A 14,840-nucleotide genomic window follows, 5' to 3' on the forward strand; every position below is an offset into this window, starting at 1 on the left:
GTGCTTGGGGACTGGGTGCTATAAACTTTGTATCGGAGAAAAGGAAACTGAGCCTCAAGTCAAGCGACCTGAGTCCCACTGTTGCTCAGTCTGTGCACAGCTGGCGCACAGGTTCTGGTATTCAGGCTGCAAGCCCAGCCGTTGTACTCCTACTACCGCAGGAGCGCTGCCCCTGGCCTCTGGCACGGGCGGTGTGATTCACATCGAACTCATTTGGTTTGGTTTCTTGGCCTCAACCCACCTCCACTGACAAGGCTTTTTTTTTTTTTCTCTGAAAGAGAGAGAAACATCAATGTGTGGTTGCTGGGGCCTGTGGCCTGCAACCTAGGCATGTGCCCTGACTGGGAATCGAACCTGCGATGCCTGGTTCAACAAGCCTCTTTTAAAAGAAAAATGAGAAGCAGCCGTTTCTTCTTACAGAGAGGGCATGGTGGAAGGTCCCACCAACACAGCGCCCCCACGGGGTCTCCTGCCAGCACCCACACTGAGGCTTCCTCACACTAATTGGCTGTGCCCAGTGGGCAGGAGGGGATGCACTGCTGAAGTGCCCCAATTCTTCAGCTCTGGGGTCTGAATTCCTGGGGTAAGGAGCCCCCTCGCAGCCTGGGCTCGGCCCTTCCCCTTTCTCAAGGTGGGGTAGCCAAGACTGGAGACAGTGGAACAAACTGACTGGTGAAGCTTAGAGCAGGTGCTTTATTCTCCACCAACTTTCAAAAAGAAAGACATAAAGTAGCCAGGCAGGCGTCCGTGTTAACACAGTCATACACTCTAACAGACTGGATGGTGAGCACTGGGCGGGTGTTGGTTTTGAACTTTCTCACTCTGCAGGGATCTTACATAAGCTGGGAGGTCAGCCACAAACAGCGTGACCTGTACACTCTGAAGAGTAGGTTGTAGAGATCGAAGCATTCCTGCCCCGCCCACCTGCTTAGGACAGGTTCTTGAAGGATGACACTTTTGGTCTAGCCTCCACTGGGAGCAGTGGAGGGCTGTTGGATCCCGTCCTCGACTTTGTTCTGAGCATAGGAAATGACAGAGTAGGGATCAGGGCTGGAACCCAGGGCTGGAGAACCATTTGCAAATGCCTGAGCTGTCTAGGGTTTGATGGCCAGTCTCTGATTCCCCCATTCTGTCACTAACCCGAGCCCATAACACTTCAGTGCCTGGCTTACGTCTCTCCAAAGTTTTATTGATCCTTAGGATAGGGAGAGACAAAGATCTATCCCCTTACCGGGGTGTTGGCCCAGTGGCCCAATCCCAGGCCAGGCCCAGACCAGAGGGCAGACAGCGACGTGACTGCTTTGCTCTTTGACCTGTGGCTGCCCCGTGATGAGAACCCTCTCCCTCCTCCCAGCCCCCTCAAGGGCAGGCATGTTGCATACTCACCAGCACTCTAGCGGGCAGCTTCTTCCCCAGCCCAGCCTAAAAAAGGCAGGAGGCAGGGCTCCAGCTTGCCAGGTTTTTCTTTTCCTCTCCCCGCCCCACACACACATACAAGCCTTTCTGAATTTGAATATTGCCTCCCACTTTCCCACACCCCTTCCTTCCATAAGGTAAAGGGACTGCCTGAGCTCAAGTTAAGCTGGTTTCAACCTCCTTAAAAGCCCTATTAGAATAGGATGAAAGAGTCCCCTGGGATGTTTTGTTAACATACAGATGTCTGGGTCCACCTCAGATTTGCTGGAGACCTAGTTGGAGACCTAGGAGCCAGCACACTTCACAAAGATCTCTTATGGTTACTAAGATGAGGCTAGCTACAACCCATTCCACCAGCAGGAACCTGGGGTGCTGTGCTCAGAAGGAGCAGGGCTTCACCAAAGTCACACTGTCAGGGTCTCATCCTCAGAAACACGACTTGTCAGAACCCCAGACAGGATCTGTCTCTGTTGAAGACTTCCATCATCCAGAATCAAAGGCTGACGGACAAAGCAAAAAGCCAGTTTGTTCCAACTCGATGACTGAAAGAACCATAGACTCAAATAGGTGAGTCTCAGGGGTTGGGCCCCTGCATTCATTTTAAAGGGCAGCTCCTAGAAGGCAGACTCCTCAACTTCGAACTCCCTGGGTGGTATTTCCATTCAGCATCGTTTTGCAAGTTAGAAAGTGGTGCTCTTCACACCTTTGACTTCGGTCAGAAAGATATTTTAATACAACTTTTGTTAAAATTAGACACTTAATCACCAGAATTTCTGCCAGAAGAGTGTAATATACAAACCCATGAGGTCTGTGACATAAATGGCAGCCCCTTAAAGATGGAGCCCTGGTGCAGCGCACAGCCTACCCAAATGTTCACAGCGGCTGTACATCACTTCGCTTGACGTGCTAACAAGACTCCTGTTATATTTTGATCTTGAAAAAAACACACACATTTTTCACGACAGAGGCATGATCCATGCCTAACTGGTTTACGGAAGGGCTCTGTGAACTAATCCCAGTGGCAGAGCCAGCTGGATCTCTAGAAAATACCCCAATGGCCTAGTTTGTTTCATTAAGGAGTTACACTGAATTAATAACAGAAACCACTTTCTCTGAGTGCTATGTGGCAAGCACACAGCTCTGCATGCTTTGCTCATTTAATATAGCTGTGACTGCTGCACAGCCAAAGATTTTTTAAAATTAAAAAGTTTTTGAAGCAAAATACATTTACAGAAAAATGCACGTAAGTGTATACAGCTCAATGAATTTTTACAGACACCACCCAAGTCACCAGCATCCAGGCCATGAAACATTATTGCCATCATCCCAGAAACATCACACCCCACAAAAAGAACAAGGATTTCTTTCTATTTTGTTCCTTGTTGTATCCCCAACACCTAATATAGTGCCTAGTACAGAGTAGCTGCTTAATAAATATCTTTTGAATGAATGAAGCATAGAAAGGTGACACTACTTGCCCAAAGGTCACATGTTTAGTAAGTGGCCCAACCAGGCTGAGCCTAGGTGGAACAGCTTCAGTGACCCGGGACACGGCCGCATGCCACAGTACCTGCAGCTGCAGCTGGTTTGAACACCGCCCTCCCCTTTCTTACACAGCTGTCTTCTAGAAGGCAGACCAACTGCTGTCTGCTAGTCTATTTATGTCTTCAAAATTTAATGTTGGAAATTCAATGAGTTAACCTTCAAGTCTCTCTCTCATCAAATTTTACATTTGCGTATAACTTAAGGCCAGCTTGATCCTTAAGCTGCCCCAAAGGCTGGCTTTCCTCTCTTTACAATTTAAGAGGAATCCAATTTTATTCACTCTTTCTCTAAAACTGCACCCTCCATCTACTAAGGTTGTACAGGCCAACAAAACTTAAAATTCCACAAAATGATTCTGATGGTGTATTGGGGGGGGGGTGTGGCTGCACACTCAGAGGGAAGAGAAGCAGGCTGACCCCATCACCAGTTCAGGGGCAACACTTACCACTACCACCACCACCCCTCAAATACAAAAGGTTCTCCGTTCAAAAACCAAAACAAAACATCCCCCAAATTTTTATTTTATTAGGAATTACTTACCAAAGTGATCTTGGTATTTTCCTCTCCAAGTCATCTACATGTAATGGCATGTAGTAAGTCACCTGTTTCATAAGCAATGCTTAGCCTGTTACCAGGGGACAAAAAGTGGGTCATTTTTATGTGGAAAAACAGCTCAGACAGCAGTTTGGCATATACCAAAAAGATATTACTGGAGGTTAATACACCTTAAAACTGCTTTTAACAAAGTGTGGAAAGGTCAAAGAGCTCTCTCATATACATTGGTGCAATTCTCATAGATGCACACAGCTAATAGAAATGTAGGCACCATTAATTAATGTTACAACCCAAGAATACAGGGACCAACTTTACAGTCACTTAACGAAACTTTATTAAACAAATTGAGTCTTATTTGGTATATTAAACAGTCCAAGAAAGGATCCATTGTAACAAATCTGCTAGCAGAGTCCATGGGAGTGGTGGCTTCCCACCCCTCCCACAGCGTCCCAGTGTTCATGCTGGGTAGGCAATCAGCAGAAAACACTTTTTTCCAGTAGCTTGGACTTGAGTTCAGAATCTATCATTTGAAAAATGAATTTCTACCTGTTGTGAATTGAAAACAGCCAGGATGTCTTCCACTTGTAGTTACTATGTATATTTCACAGTTCTAGGATTTTAATGTGTCCTCATGTAGGAATTGACTTGAATTATGTCCAGTGGCAGCAATATTCCCAAACTAAAGTGGTTTTGTGTGTTGGGGGGTGGGAGTCCCTTTTATTGGTTCCAGACGATCTTGTTCGTGGTGGAAAGGGATGGAGCCAATCGGTGGGGTGGGCTCACCCACATGCCCAAAACATGGTTAACATCTCAAGGGCTGTCTAAGAAAGGATGCATCCCTCCAAGGATGTCACAATCCTCAACTTAGTGCCAGGTGGATGGGAAGCATGAGCTACTTTCCACTGGTGGTTGAGGGGACAGGAGAGAAACCAAGTTCCTCAGCTGAAGCCCTCGCTGGTCCCGCTAACCTCTGAAGATGTTAATTTTGTCTGGTTGTGCTATGGTTGGTGCCTCCTCCCAGAACCACCAGTTGGAGTTGGACATATGAGCATTGGCCTGGATATAGGCTCAGTTGCTGCTGCTGCTGCTGTCCTCACTATCCGAATACGCACCTAGCTGGCTCAGGGAGGAGGTGCCGGGTGTCCTCGGTGCAGGGTCTGCCTCCTTCCCGTTCTTCACAGTGCCCAGGGTGGGTGCCGGCTGGTCCTGTGGGGTGCTGCAATTCAGATCTGTTTTCTTTACCACGACAAGGCCTGACAGCTGGGGCCTGCTGCCAAGGGTGCCCACGCTCCGCTCCCAGCTCTCCGCCTTTCTCTTCATCTTCGGGGCCTCGTCCAGGATAGCGGTGGGTTTGGGCCGGAGGGTCAGTGGAGGCGGGGCAGGTGTAGCAGCATCCTCTTCCGAATCGGAGTCCTCCAGCAGTCTTCGTTTCCTAGCTTGTTCCACTAAGGCCGCTGTCTCCCTCTCATCCTCCTCCTGCTCCTGCTTCTGGCGCTCCTCCTCAGACAGGCGATGCTGTCGCAGCATGGCCTCAAAGTCTACGTGGGCCTGCCGCTGGTTCAGGTCCTTGAGCTCCTGTAGGTTCTCCAGTACCTCCATCTCCAGCTTGGAGTCCTTGGTTCGGTTCTCCAGCACCTTCATAGGGTTGTTCAGCTCCTCATCCTCCCGTTCCTTCTGCACTCTCTTCTCCTCCTCCTCCAGGAGCTTCTCAGCCTGGAAGTTCCGCGTGGCTCCGTGCTCCATGGTGTAGTCTGTATTTTCGGGGTCTGTCTTGAAGGTGATTTCTGCTAGGCAGCGCGTGCACTTGATATAGAAACGGAAGATGGGCAGACCCAAGTAGACCTCGTTCTGCACTGTCTCTTTGCGCGCGTTGAACTTCTTACCCTTATAGATGTATTCTCCGCAGGTCTTACACCTCATATTGAAGGGGGCCATCAACCGCACCACGTACTGCCGGTCTTTGGGGAGCTTGAGCTTGGGGATCTTTGACGGGTCAAAGTCGGGAGGATAGTATTTGTTTAAAACTTTTCGCTCCGACATCTTCGCCTTCTGTTCTCACTAGCACAGAACCGTTTAGGACCCCGGTCTACTGAACTTCCGCGACCGTCCCGCATATTTCCGTCTACGTCCCTTTTTCTGTCTCTATTATTGGCTACAGGATCCACCTTTCGCCCTTTTTTATTGGCTTCATCTCCGCCTCTCAGCGTTCAAGTCCGTCTGTCTTTCCGCCCGAGTTGCAACGTCGGTAGAGCAACAAAGGTTCCGGGGGCCTCCTGAATTGGGGAAGTTACGAGAAGATACACTAGTTAAAGTTCTCTCGTGATATGACGTAGCTGCTGGTCGCGACACTTCCTGCCGCTCATTCTTTTAGTCCGCAAGTAGAGCGCTTAGTGTTGAGCGCTTAGTCTGTCTGCTGGGCTCCGGGAACCCTCACGTTCCAATGTCCCAGTGCTTACGTGGGGACGGAGGGCAGTTCCCACCGGCTACACGGGTTGCCACCCAGGAGCATCCTGGAAGCCCCGCCGCAAGTTCACCTTGAATCACAGGCCGACTCAAAGACTAGGTTCCAAACCCACCTCCCCCATACACACACACTAGCTGCCAAATGTTCTCCCCGACTGCCCACCCCACGCGTTTTTCCTATAAAAAGAACGTCCCACTCCATTCTTTCACAGGCCTCCCTGCAGCTGCTTCTCTTACTCCTCCCTGCGCCCTTGACCTTCTTCCTCTTCTTTTGACTGAGGTAACCGATTTCTAACGTTGTATAAGTTTCAGATGTGCAGCTTTATAGTTCAACACGTATATATACTACAACGTGATCACCACCAAAAGTGTAGTTTCCATCCGCCACCATATAATTAACCCCCTTTATACATTTTGCCCAAGCCCCACCAACCCTCTTTTCCTCTGGGAACCACCAATATGTTCTCTATATCTATGAGTTGTTTTTGTTTTGTTTGCCCTTTTTTATATTTCACATGAGTGAAATCATGTTATTTTTCTCTGACTTATTTCACTTAAGGTAATGCCCTCAAGGTCCATCCAGGTAGTCCCAAACAGCAAGACTTCATTCTTTATTATGGCTGAGTAGTATTCCATTGTGTACATATATCACATCTTTTTTAAAAAAAATATTTTATCAGTTTATTTTAAATAAGTGATATTTTTATTGGTTTTCATTATTTTTTAAAATATTTTTATTTATTTATTTATTTTTAGAGAGGGAAGGAAGGGAGAAAGAGAGAGAGAAACATCAATGTGTGGTTGCTGGGGGCCATGGCCTGCAACCCAGGCATGTGCCCTGACTGGGAATCAAACCTGCGATGCTTTGGTTCACAGCCCATGCTCAATCCACTGAGCTATGCCAGCCAGGGCTACATATATCACATCTTTATCCATTCATCTGACAATGGGCACTTAGGTTGTTTCTATATCTTGTATATTATAAATAGGGCTGCAATGAACATAGGCATCCATATATCTTTTTGAATTAGTGTTTTTGTTTTATTTGGATAAATATCCAGAAATGGAAGAGCTAGATCATGTAGCAGTTCAAACTAAATGTATTTTTGTAAGTATTTTGGGATGAAGAATTTAGTCTTTTCAGCCAATTCCAAACAATAACCACTGCATATATAAAATATTACCTATTCTTACTTTCTGTGAAGTCAAACTGTACTTTAATTTATATTCTGTGATATTGTGTTCCATGGCCCAGAGCCTCACATTTGGGTTACCTAAAATTCACAGGGACTAACCAAGTAAAACAAAAGACAGCTTCAATATATGTCAGTGAGCAGAGGACATGGACAATTTAGAGATAAAGGACTGTATTTATTTGGTACATTTGGTAGTAATGAAAGAAGATTAAAACAATTAGATATAATTTTCTACCTAATGAAATATCAAAGAATAACATCTTCATGTAGAGAAGTTGAAACAAACATTCAGTTTGAGTGATAGTGTCAATTAATAGAAAAATTCCGTTTGGAAAATGATTTGATCATAATCATCGACATGTTCACCTTCTTGAAAAATTGTGGCATTTAAAATTGAAAAAAACATTTAAAATTGAGCATTTTAAATGTTCAGAACTTGGGAAATGATTAACAAGTCTCAGCTTGTCCACTCAGTGTAGCCATTAAAAAGATGCTTAAGGACAAGTATGATCAAAAACAGAAAATATGCTTCTGACAGTTAAAAGTTAAAGAAAAAAGAAAGAAAAGAAGCCCATGAAATTTCATATGCACTATATCTTGACATTTTAAAAAATATTTCTGGATGAGAAAGAAATCAAGTAATCATTAACTCAGGAACAAAAATTTTCATCTATGAAATGGAAAGTGCATTTACAGGCTACTCACAACCTATAATTTTTTAATCCAAATTTACCACCAGCATTTTTATTATTTTTAAAAACCATATTATGGTTATGTGAGTAAAATTTTATATTTCTGAAAAAATCTTAAGCATAAATATTTAAATTAAAACCAAATATTTCAATAAAATTTCTTATCATTATGGAGAGTATGGGCTTTAGCCTTTAAAGACTGAAAACCAGCCCTGGCTGGTGTGGATCAGTGGATTGAGTGCTGGCCTGCAAACCAGGGTCACTGGTTCAATTCCCAATCTAGGGCATGTGCCTTGGTTGTGGGCCAGGTCACCAGTAAGGGGTGCAAGAGGCAGCCCCACACTGATGTTTCTCTCCCTCTCTTTCTCCCTCCCTTCCCCTCTCTAAAAATAAATAAATAAATAAAATCTTTTTAAAAAAAGACTGAAAATAATCACAAAAATGCTAAATAAATATTCAAACAACTTTGTTTTAGAACAGGAAAGGGAAAAAAAGAGCTGAAACAGTTTCTGGCCAAGAAAAAATTTTTCTGGGGAGGGTGTGGGTAATCATGTTACACCAAATCAAATGTAAGACACTTAAATAATTGTTCTAGGTAATTCTTTGTTTCCCCCCCGCCACGGTAACTTTATTTCTAGATGAAATAGAAGAAGAAAATAAAAATACTTTTTTAAAATTTAGTTTTATCAAAGAGCTCCACAGTTTAACCTTGGAATGACACTTTTTAATGAAAATGTGGGAAGAGATGTCTAAATTTACCAATAAATGCTCTTCTCCCAGGCTTCACTATTATATACACATATATAAATATTAGGAGAGGAAAGTATTCAAAATCACAAGAGTACTTGTCCTTAAATATTGAGAACCAAAGAGTCTGGTAAACCTGTTGACATGATTATCCTGGGCTTTTTATTTATTTATTTTTATTTTTACTTTTAGGGAGAGAGAGAGAAACATCAATTTGTTGTTCCACATACTCTTGCATTCATTGGTTGACTCCTGTACATACCCTGACCAGGGACCAAACCCGAAACCTTGGTATATTGGGACAATGCTCCAACCAACTCAGCTATCTGGCTAGGGCTTATTCTAGTCTTTCAAAGGTGACATTCCCCAACAGCATTTGGTGTCCTGAGGAAATTCCAGGTTTACCTCAGATTCATTCAGAGAAGGTTAAGAGGCAAAAGGAAGTGGAAAAGAAAGCAAAAGGGAAAAAAGAATAAATTGCCCTTGGCCACTTAACTTTTCAAATATTCTCTATCTAGTAAATTAATTTATAAATAGTGACAAAGAAATTATTTTCCTACTATTTTGGTTGTCATTCCCATTTAATATCATTCATCATTTTTCCTCAAATTTATTAAGTGCATTTCAGAACTCCAGTATGCAAAAGCAAATAATTTAGTAGGTCTATTTTTCCTTAAAACTTCATATCTTATGGCTAATTGTAAGTTAACAGATATTACTCTCAGCTCACTAATTTATAGCCAAATAATTATTTTCCTCCTGATTTGGGGTAAAATAAATATCAGTTTAAGAATGCATGTTCCTTAAAAAAAAAAAAACAAAACAGAATGCATTTTTCTTCCCACAGAAGGAACTAATTTTCTTGTAAAGGGCTTATACTTAAAAAAAAAAAAAAAGCCACTCCATAAAGACAGATGGTCATATACGGGGTCCAGCAGAAGTAACACCTGCTTGAGTGTGGTTGGTAGGCTAATAATATGGGTTTAATAATTTAGAGTTTTAATTATTTTAAAATTTTATTTATTTATTTATTTGTAGAGGGAAGGGAAGGGAGAAAGAAAGAGAGGGAGAGAAACATTAATGTGTAGTTGCCTCCCATGTGCTCCCACTGGGGACCTGGCCTGCAACCCAGGCATGTGCCCTGACTAGGAATTGAACTGGCGACCCTTTGGTTCACAGGCCGGCACTCAGTCCACTGAGCCACACCAGCCAGGGCTAGAGTTTTAATTTGAACATTTCACCTGAATTGTTATATGGTGTGCTTGAGTGTGATGTTGCTATGTTACAGAATTATATACTTATGATTTTGTAACCAAAAAAAGAGTGTTAGCCCTGGCTGGTGTGGCTCAGTGGACTGAGTGCCGGCCTGCAAACCAACGGGTCACTGGTTCAATTCCCAGTCAGGGCCCTTGTCTGGGTTGTGGGCCAGGTCCCTGGTTGGGGGTGTAGGAGAGGCAACCACACATTGACGTTTCTCTCCCTCTCTTTCTCCCTCCCTTCCCCTCTCTCTAAAAAGAAATAAAATCTTCTTTAAAAAAAGATTTACAAAAAGGGGGGGGGGGCGTTATTTGTGCCAGACCCTGTGTTATGCCTTGATGCAAGGACACAGAACACTGATTGCTGCCCAGAACTGAGGATAATCCTTTTAACCTGAGATTCTTCTCAAAGTCAAGGAATGGTGAAGTGCATTTTCCCCAGATTATTCTGACAAGAGGAAACGCTGGATTTACTTGCAACTCCCCCATACAATGCCTTTGTAAGTCTGTTGCCAAAGACCTGCCTGTAGGGTCAGCATAAACACAAGGCTGTTACCTGGTCATGGACAGGCCCATTTGAAGCAGTCTGTGTGCTAGAGTTAATGATTATACTCTGACCAGTGTGGCTCAATTCATTGGGTGTCATTCCGCAAAGCAAAAGGCCACTGGTTCAATTCTGGTCAGGGCACATGCCTGGGTTGCTGGTTCCATCCCCGGTTGAGGTGGCCAGGGCACATACAGGAATCAACCAATGATGCATAAGTGAGTGGAACAATTCGACCTCTCTCTGAAATCAATTAAACACATGGTGTTTGGGGAGAGGTTCCTATTTTCTAAAGCCTATACCTCACTCTTTCTGCAGCCAGAAGAACGAAGACAGGCAGGGAAGGCTGCTCTTGCTGTCCTGGGCTTCACTGGGTGGAATCATCTTACTGAATCCACCTCAGTGCAGTCTTTTCCTAGATTAAGACCTTCTGCTTCGGAAGGAAGAGTTGATGAAAACACCAACCAAACCAAGACCAATTTATGCAGTGACAATGAGCAATATAATAGCAAGAGCACCAAGTACTCTCACCCCTGACCCTGTACTTCCTACCCTGTGGGCACCTCCGCAGAAAGTAGATGGTCTTTAGAAGCATGCTTAGTTAGCAAAGACTTCTGAGGAAGGACTCCTTACGTGGCTCAGGAAAAAGCTTGATGTGTCACCTACAGGACAGAGGAGCACCAGCCTCCGGGTGGACAGAATGATCCTTTGATCCAGAACCGCTCCTGAACTCGGGTGGCCAGACCAGCCTTATCCCCAGAGACCCCTCATTCCTCCCTTCCCTGGCTGACCAGGCCTTCCTTCAGCTGGATATTTCTTCTTATATATGCTGATACCTTCATTCACAAAGGATGGTCCAGCCCTGGGCACTCAGCTCTGTGTGGACTGTGTGAGCAGACACAGCCTCTTCGCCCCTGCCTGGAGCTCAGGGGACCAGAGTGGGCACCGGCTGGCACCGAAGAAAATCCTTTCCTTTCTTTCCAGGGTGGGGGTGGGGTGGACAATCTCACTGCTCCCCCTTCTCCTGGACCCTCCCTGGTCTTCCTGCCGCTTGAGTTAAGTGGGCAGGATGCTGGGATGGTCCTTTCCTGCATTGGACTGGCCAGAGGGCTCGATCTTCAGGCGGGAGAGAAGGGTTCATCCAGGATTTTGAGGCGGCGCCTTCCCGGCGGGTGCCGGGCCCTGACCCAGGAGGGGCGTGTCCCCACTCTCACCTGCTATTGGGCAGGTGGGACTGCCGGGCCTCCCGCAGGGGCCAGTCTATAAATGCGGGGCCAGTGGCCCCAGAGCCAGGTGCGGGCGCAGGATGGTGGACAGTGTGTACCGAACCCGCTCCCTGGGGGTGGCGGCAGAAGGGCTCCCGGACCAGTACGCAGATGGAGAGGCTGCGCGCGTGTGGCAGCTCTACATCGGAGACACCCGCAGCCGCACAGCCGAGTACAAGTCCTGGCTGCTCGGGCTGCTGCACCAGCACGGCTGCCAGCGAGTGCTCGACGTGGCCTGCGGCACTGGGTGAGCCTAGATGGGGGGCCGGGATCTGGGGAGCGTGGCCACGGGACTGCAGGACCATGGCCAGACACATCCGGGCAGTCCTCGCCGCCTGGGCCAGAACCGTGCCTGCGCGGGCAGAACGGGCGCACGGGCGTGGGACGCACGGGAGAGGCGGACTGGAGGGCGCTGGGACGGAGCTGGGAATGAGGGTGCAGGCCCAGTGGGTGGGGAAGGCGGTTCGCCCCGGCAGCGCCAGAGCTGGGCTTTGGGCCACAGCGGCAGGAGACCTGAGCCTGGATCCAGCATTATTCCTAGGGTGATGGCAATTGCTAACAATTCATGTTTGCTCAGCATTCGTCCATGCCAAGCACTCTGCCAGGAACTTTTGAAACACGTTAAAAAAAAAAAAAATCCTAAGAAGACCCACCCTGGCTGGTGTGGCTCGGTTGATTGAAGCACTGGCCCATAAACGTAAGGTTCACAAGTTCAACTCCTGGTTGCACACATGCCTTGGTTACAGGTTTGGTCCCAATGGGGCACATATGAGGCATCCTGTGGATGTTTCTCTCTCACATCGATATTTCTCTCCCTCTCTCTTTCCCTCCCTTCCCCTCTCTCTAAAACCAATAAGCATGTACTCAGGTGAGGATTTAAAAAAAGGAAGTTAACATTTTATAAAATATATTTAAAAATTATCCTCACAAAACCTGAGGAGATAGCAATATCACTTTTACAGCTGTGGAAATTCTGCCTCAGAGAAGTAAAGATCGCCCATCTGGCCGAGAGGAGAACCGGATGAGGTCCGTTAGGGTCTGGCCCGTGCTTTAAACCACCATGCGAGCCACCTTCTGTTCACAAGTTACTTCACTCCGGGGAGCCTCAGTTTGCCCCAGCTCTCAAATGGGGTACTCAATCCTTCACAGGATTGCCAAGGGGATTAATGCGCATTTGTAGACTAACTCTGAATGGGTGCTAAAAACCAAAATGCAATATTGCTTCCCGGTGGTAAAAAAACAGATTTGTCAGGCCACTTGAGTTCCGTGGCGAGGGCCTAGGGGGAGGAAGCAGAGGAATGGGGTCTGGAGGGCCTCCTCGCCTTCCCAGGCCCGCTGACTGCCCCTCCCTGCCTCTCATCCCCGGCCCTGCCCAGGGTGGACTCCATCATGCTGGTGGAGGAGGGCTTCAGCGTGACCAGTGTGGATGCCAGCGACAAGATGCTGAAATATGCACTTAAAGAGCGCTGGAACCGGCAGCATGAGCCCGCCTTCGACAAGTGGGGTACGTGGGTCCAGCCAGGCAGGCCCTCCCAGCCCAGCCACCAAGGACACAGTCCTCTCTGCCCTGGGCTCCTGGGGTGGGGTGTTTTGTTTTCCTCAAGGGCACAGCAAAATTACTGTCACTTCCTTGAAAAGGGAGGCTTAGTTACCACAATGAGGTATCAGGTATGAGGGGCTAGTTTTAATTATGTGCATAATGTCTTGTCCCTCCCTCCAAATAAAAACCCATAAGCACAGAGCCATCCTTCGAACCATGGCTCCCTCCTCTCTTGACCCCACCTCCCCTTCATCCTCCATCTCCATAATGATCCCCTTCCTCTGACTGGATGTGGAGTCCCCGTGTGTCTCTTGAAGGGGAAACTGAGGCAGAGCTGCACTCAGCAGAGATGGGTTCTGCTGGTACCATGATACCAGCCCGATCTCCCCTTCCTGGTCCCCAGTCATTGAGGAAGCCAACTGGATGACTCTGGACAAAGATGTGCCCCAGCCTCCAGAGGGTGGCTTTGATGCCGTCATCTGCCTTGGAAACAGTTTTGCCCACTTGCCAGACTGCAAAGGTGAGAGAGGGTGTGGCCTTGGGCATGGCTTTTGCTTTGGACTATGCCCCCCTTGCACAGACCCCTGGGCGCCTGCTCTCCTGCCAGAGAAGACTATGCCTTTTTGCCCCTCTTCGCCTTGGCACTGGTGTCCTGGGGGAGTAGAAAGACAGGAGAGGGACTGGTGCTGACACAGCCTCTCCGCCCCTGCTCGGAGTTCAGGGGACCAGAGTGAGCACCGGCTGGCACTGAAGAACATTGCGAACATGGTGCGGTCCGGGGGCCTGCTGGTCATCGACCACCGTAACTACGACCACATCCTCAGCACAGGCTGTGCGCCCCCAGGAAAGAACATCTACTATAAGGTGGGCCCCAAGGGGGGGCCCGAGTGGGAGGTGTGATTCTGGGGCCTGGCCCCCACAGCGGTCACAGAGACTGATGCAGCCTGCACCACACTTACAGAGTGACTTGACCAAGGACATCACGACATCCGTGCTGACAGTGAACAACAAGGCCCACATGGTGACCCTGGACTACACGGTGCAGGTGCCAGAGGCTGGCAAGGACGGTTCCCCTGGTCTGAGGTACCTGCCTGGCTAGGTGGGGAGTGATTTTGCGGGGGGGGGTTGCTGAGGCCACCAGTCCTCCTGATTGATCAGGGTCTCTGTTGCAGTAAGTTCCGGCTCTCCTACTACCCTCACTGTCTATCGTCCTTCACCGAGTTGCTCCAAGCAGCCTTTGGGGGCAAGTGCCAGCACAGCATCCTGGGTGACTTCAAGCCTTACAAGCCAGGCCAGACCTACATTCCCTGCTATTTCATCCACGTGCTCAAGAAGACGGACTGAGCGTGGCCTCAGCTCCCACAACCCTCTGCCCAGGTGCTGCCAGGCTCTGTCTGGGGAGCCCCACACCAGCAGCACCACCACGTGTAGATCCTGGGGGTAAGGGGAGGGGCCAACTGCAGCCGGGGTGCAGGGATTGGGTTTAGGCTAATGGAAGGATGACAATATAGTCGCTGTCTTTTTCAGTTCCTGCATGCCTTGTGTTTATGTCAGAAGGATCAGGCTCCAGTGGAGCCCACCTTGCCCTCCCTTGGGGCTGACTCCTCTCACAGTCATGCTC

General features: G+C 47.5%; 2 protein-coding genes across 2 annotated transcripts; one reads left to right on the plus strand and one right to left on the minus strand.

The window, feature by feature from the left end:
• Positions 1-3,826: 3,826 nt before the first annotated feature.
• YJU2 (YJU2 splicing factor homolog) lies at positions 3,827-5,669 on the minus strand. Its single transcript, XM_045843217.1, has one exon. It carries the CDS (start codon positions 5,554-5,556, stop codon positions 4,585-4,587), a length of 972 nt encoding a protein of 323 aa, XP_045699173.1. The 5' UTR covers positions 5,557-5,669; the 3' UTR covers positions 3,827-4,584.
• Positions 5,670-11,689: 6,020 nt separating this feature from the next.
• Positions 11,690-14,745, plus strand: GNMT (glycine N-methyltransferase). The gene is made up of 6 exons (XM_045843218.1): positions 11,690-11,926; positions 13,056-13,183; positions 13,623-13,739; positions 13,941-14,083; positions 14,181-14,302; positions 14,392-14,745. Exons 1-6 carry the CDS (start codon positions 11,721-11,723, stop codon positions 14,561-14,563), a joined length of 888 nt encoding a protein of 295 aa, XP_045699174.1. The 5' UTR covers positions 11,690-11,720; the 3' UTR covers positions 14,564-14,745.
• Positions 14,746-14,840: the final 95 nt, after the last annotated feature.

Source organism: Phyllostomus hastatus, unplaced genomic scaffold (assembly GCF_019186645.2).
Source record: "Phyllostomus hastatus isolate PE091 unplaced genomic scaffold, TTU_PhHast_1.1 phas_contig_40, whole genome shotgun sequence".
Lineage (NCBI taxonomy): Eukaryota > Metazoa > Chordata > Mammalia > Chiroptera > Phyllostomidae > Phyllostomus > Phyllostomus hastatus.

Bases quoted from the DNA above. Each gene is read 5' to 3' on its own strand.
- GNMT (XM_045843218.1), top strand. From the start codon at position 11,721: ATGGTGGACAGTGTGTACCGAACCCGCTCCCTGGGGGTGGCGGCAGAA. The intron at 11,927-13,055 runs GTGAGCCTAGAT...GGCCCTGCCCAG, and splicing joins GACGTGGCCTGCGGCACTGG to GGTGGACTCCATCATGCTGG. The intron at 13,740-13,940 runs GTGAGAGAGGGT...CTCGGAGTTCAG, and splicing joins CCACTTGCCAGACTGCAAAG to GGGACCAGAGTGAGCACCGG.
- YJU2 (XM_045843217.1), bottom strand. From the start codon at position 5,556: ATGTCGGAGCGAAAAGTTTTAAACAAATACTATCCTCCCGACTTTGAC.